We start from the raw sequence: 2,823 nt of genomic DNA on the forward strand, positions 1-2,823 counted from the left end.
TACTACTACTACTACTACTACTACTACTACTACTACTACTACTACTACTACTATATATATATATATATATATATATATNTNTNTNTTTTTTTTTTTTNTTTTTTATATGTTTTTTCCAATTCATGCTAATTGCCCGTGTGATATCAAACGCATCTATTCACGTTTCTCATCATCAAGTATTACTATGTTATGACTAGTGGATAGCCTCTTCACCTGCGTCATTCCTCTGCCGCGTAATTCCCACTTACGTTGACCTTAACAGCGCGCCGGCGTCAATGATAAACTGTTCTTATTTGATCGCGTACACATGATTACGTAAAAGTAGCGAGATCTCAGTCAGGATCGAGCTTAATAATGTGGTCTGTTACGTCTAAATTCTGGTGATATATGATCGAGTTGTATAATCAGGACCTAAAAAGTTGCAACACTTTTTTTAAAATGGGTTTCAGAATGTAGCTACTCACCGAGCGAGACTGATTTTCATTTCGATCCATGAATAAGAATCAATCGCTTGCGGTGAGCAAGCATTCCAAAATCCATCAAAAAAAAAGTGTTGCAACCTTTTAGATTCTGACTATATATAACAAAAAACATATGTACAAAAAATTATTATGATTATGGTGGAAATATATCCATCATGATATACTTCCACCATGATTACACTCAGAATTGTTAGCATTATATAAAATAGTAACGAAGTTACTGATTTCGTTACTTTATTTATTTTAGTAATGAATGAGTAACGAAGTTACTTTTCCTAGTAAGTAACGCTAACTAAATCACAATTCAGGAACTAATAACGAAATTTTACATTACTTTTTTCGTTATTTTGTTGATATAAGATGTCAAGCTTCGAAACATTTTTTGATTAGTAAATTAGTAAAATTCTTTCTTCCGATTGGTTAAGCAAATGCTTTGAAATATTCGTAGTGGCAACTCGACCACACCTATAAAGTTATTTTAATAAGGATTTATACCTTGACGGAAAAGAAGAAAGCGGAAAAGCAGTGATAAATCAGAATTCGCGCTGATAGTAAATAGTACAAAAAACCGAAATTGTCGACACTGCCTTACAGACGATCATATTGAACAACAATTACCTATTATTAAACAAAAATTCAAGATTTAGCGGTACAAATTAAAATATATATAAAATATAAATGAGAGTTAGATAAAACTAATGAGAGCTGTACGCTGTTGTAAGAGCGGAGAAATAGAAGAAGCAGATAAGACTCCAAAAGAAGTTGAAACATTCGAAATAAATTGAAGATAACCAGCAACACCTGAGGATTATCTGTTTCTCGTATCTTTTCGCTCTTATAAGCGTACGACTCTTATTAGCCTTATCTAATTCTTATTTATATTTTTGTTTAAGATTGAGAGTTCTTATTTATATTTTATATTTACATATTTATTTTAATTGTGTTAAAATATGTATCATAATAAAGAACTAATAAAATATAAAATAAAATAAAAATATAAATTAAAAAACGATTTGTTCTTATGTTATATATAGTTATTTAAATGCAATCATTTTTGTAAAATAACAAAAAAAGTAACAATTTTGCTGTTACTTTAAATAAGAATAACGCATTACTTTTTAGAATCAATAATAAGTAACGAATAACAAATTATTTTTTGCCGCAAATAACAGTAATTGTAATGCGTTACTAAAAAAACGGTAACTTTAACAACCTTAGATATGTTGGACAGCGATTACGACAATGGATTTTGTCGAGCTTGTCGAGAATTAATCGAATGTTGTAACGCTCGGTCGTGGTGATAAACCTGAAGCGATTAATAATAAGTTTGTCGCGAGGGGCCGGACAAATTTATGATTTTTAACGACACGCCTTCTGCAAATTAGTCAAAACATCCCTGGCGATATCTTTTCCTATGACAGAGGAGGCGTATACATAGATAAGATCAAAGCGGGATTTGCGCATATTGTAATATTCTTGATTTTTTTCTGCAAGTTGGTCCAAATCTTTTTATGCTTTATTTTCGTCTGACGTGAACATAATCACTAGTGATACGCACTCTTGCAACATTTCCTATATTTTGTCTTGTCATATCTTTTTCCCAAGGAATACTGATACTTAAGGAAAGATATCCAAATAGTCAGAAATAGTTCTTGTGAATACGAATAAAATATCGTTAACGTCTTTCATTAGATTTTTTGAATAATCTAAATTTTCGCATCGCTCTGTTTTCTCTACAATAAATATTAATAAATTAATGATTTTACTTCATTACTTAAAAAAAAATTATCGTTTAATTTACAATCGATCTCTGCACTTTCATATTACGGAGGGTAAGAAGTAAATTACAAAAGATGATAAAACGCCATAATAGAATTATGATTTAATTATCCTAATAAATGTACATTTGTAACAAGTGACATTTGCGACTCGTTGAGCCCTGCGAACTTGCTTGCGTATTATGATAAATACAAAAATCGCTGAAATAATCCTTTTTCGAACGGCATTTGTACTGTTCCCCATCCATTAGCCCGATTATCAAAGATTATCAACAGTTACACTCTTGTAATTATCTAAGCTGGGGCTATCGTGTTTCCAGGACACGGCTCTATCGCTGGAGTTTTTGAACGAATGATTGCGTCGTCTTCCATGGCATATATCGATTTCGACTCCTGCTTCTCTTGTTCGCTCTGCCATTGTACCTATAACACAAAAAGATGCAATAAATTTCTCGTAGATTCCATGTATAAAAAGATTATACAAATATATATAACGAATATATCTAATATATATATATATATATATATATATATATATATATATATACTAAAATAGTATATAT

General features: G+C 30.6%; 1 protein-coding gene across 1 annotated transcript in view; it reads right to left on the minus strand.

The window, feature by feature from the left end:
* Positions 1–2,554: 2,554 nt before the first annotated feature.
* The window catches only part of LOC105623584 (ATPase family AAA domain-containing protein 3), a 3,587-nt gene continuing 3,318 nt past the window's right edge, over positions 2,555–2,823 (minus strand). The window contains exon 4 of the mRNA XM_012204973.1: positions 2,555–2,683. Coding sequence (XP_012060363.1) covers positions 2,555–2,683 — 129 coding nt within the window. The remainder of the gene's footprint in view (positions 2,684–2,823) is intronic.

The sequence above is a fragment of the Atta cephalotes genome (assembly GCF_000143395.1).
Source record: "Atta cephalotes unplaced genomic scaffold scaffold00059, whole genome shotgun sequence".
Classification (NCBI taxonomy): domain Eukaryota; kingdom Metazoa; phylum Arthropoda; class Insecta; order Hymenoptera; family Formicidae; genus Atta; species Atta cephalotes.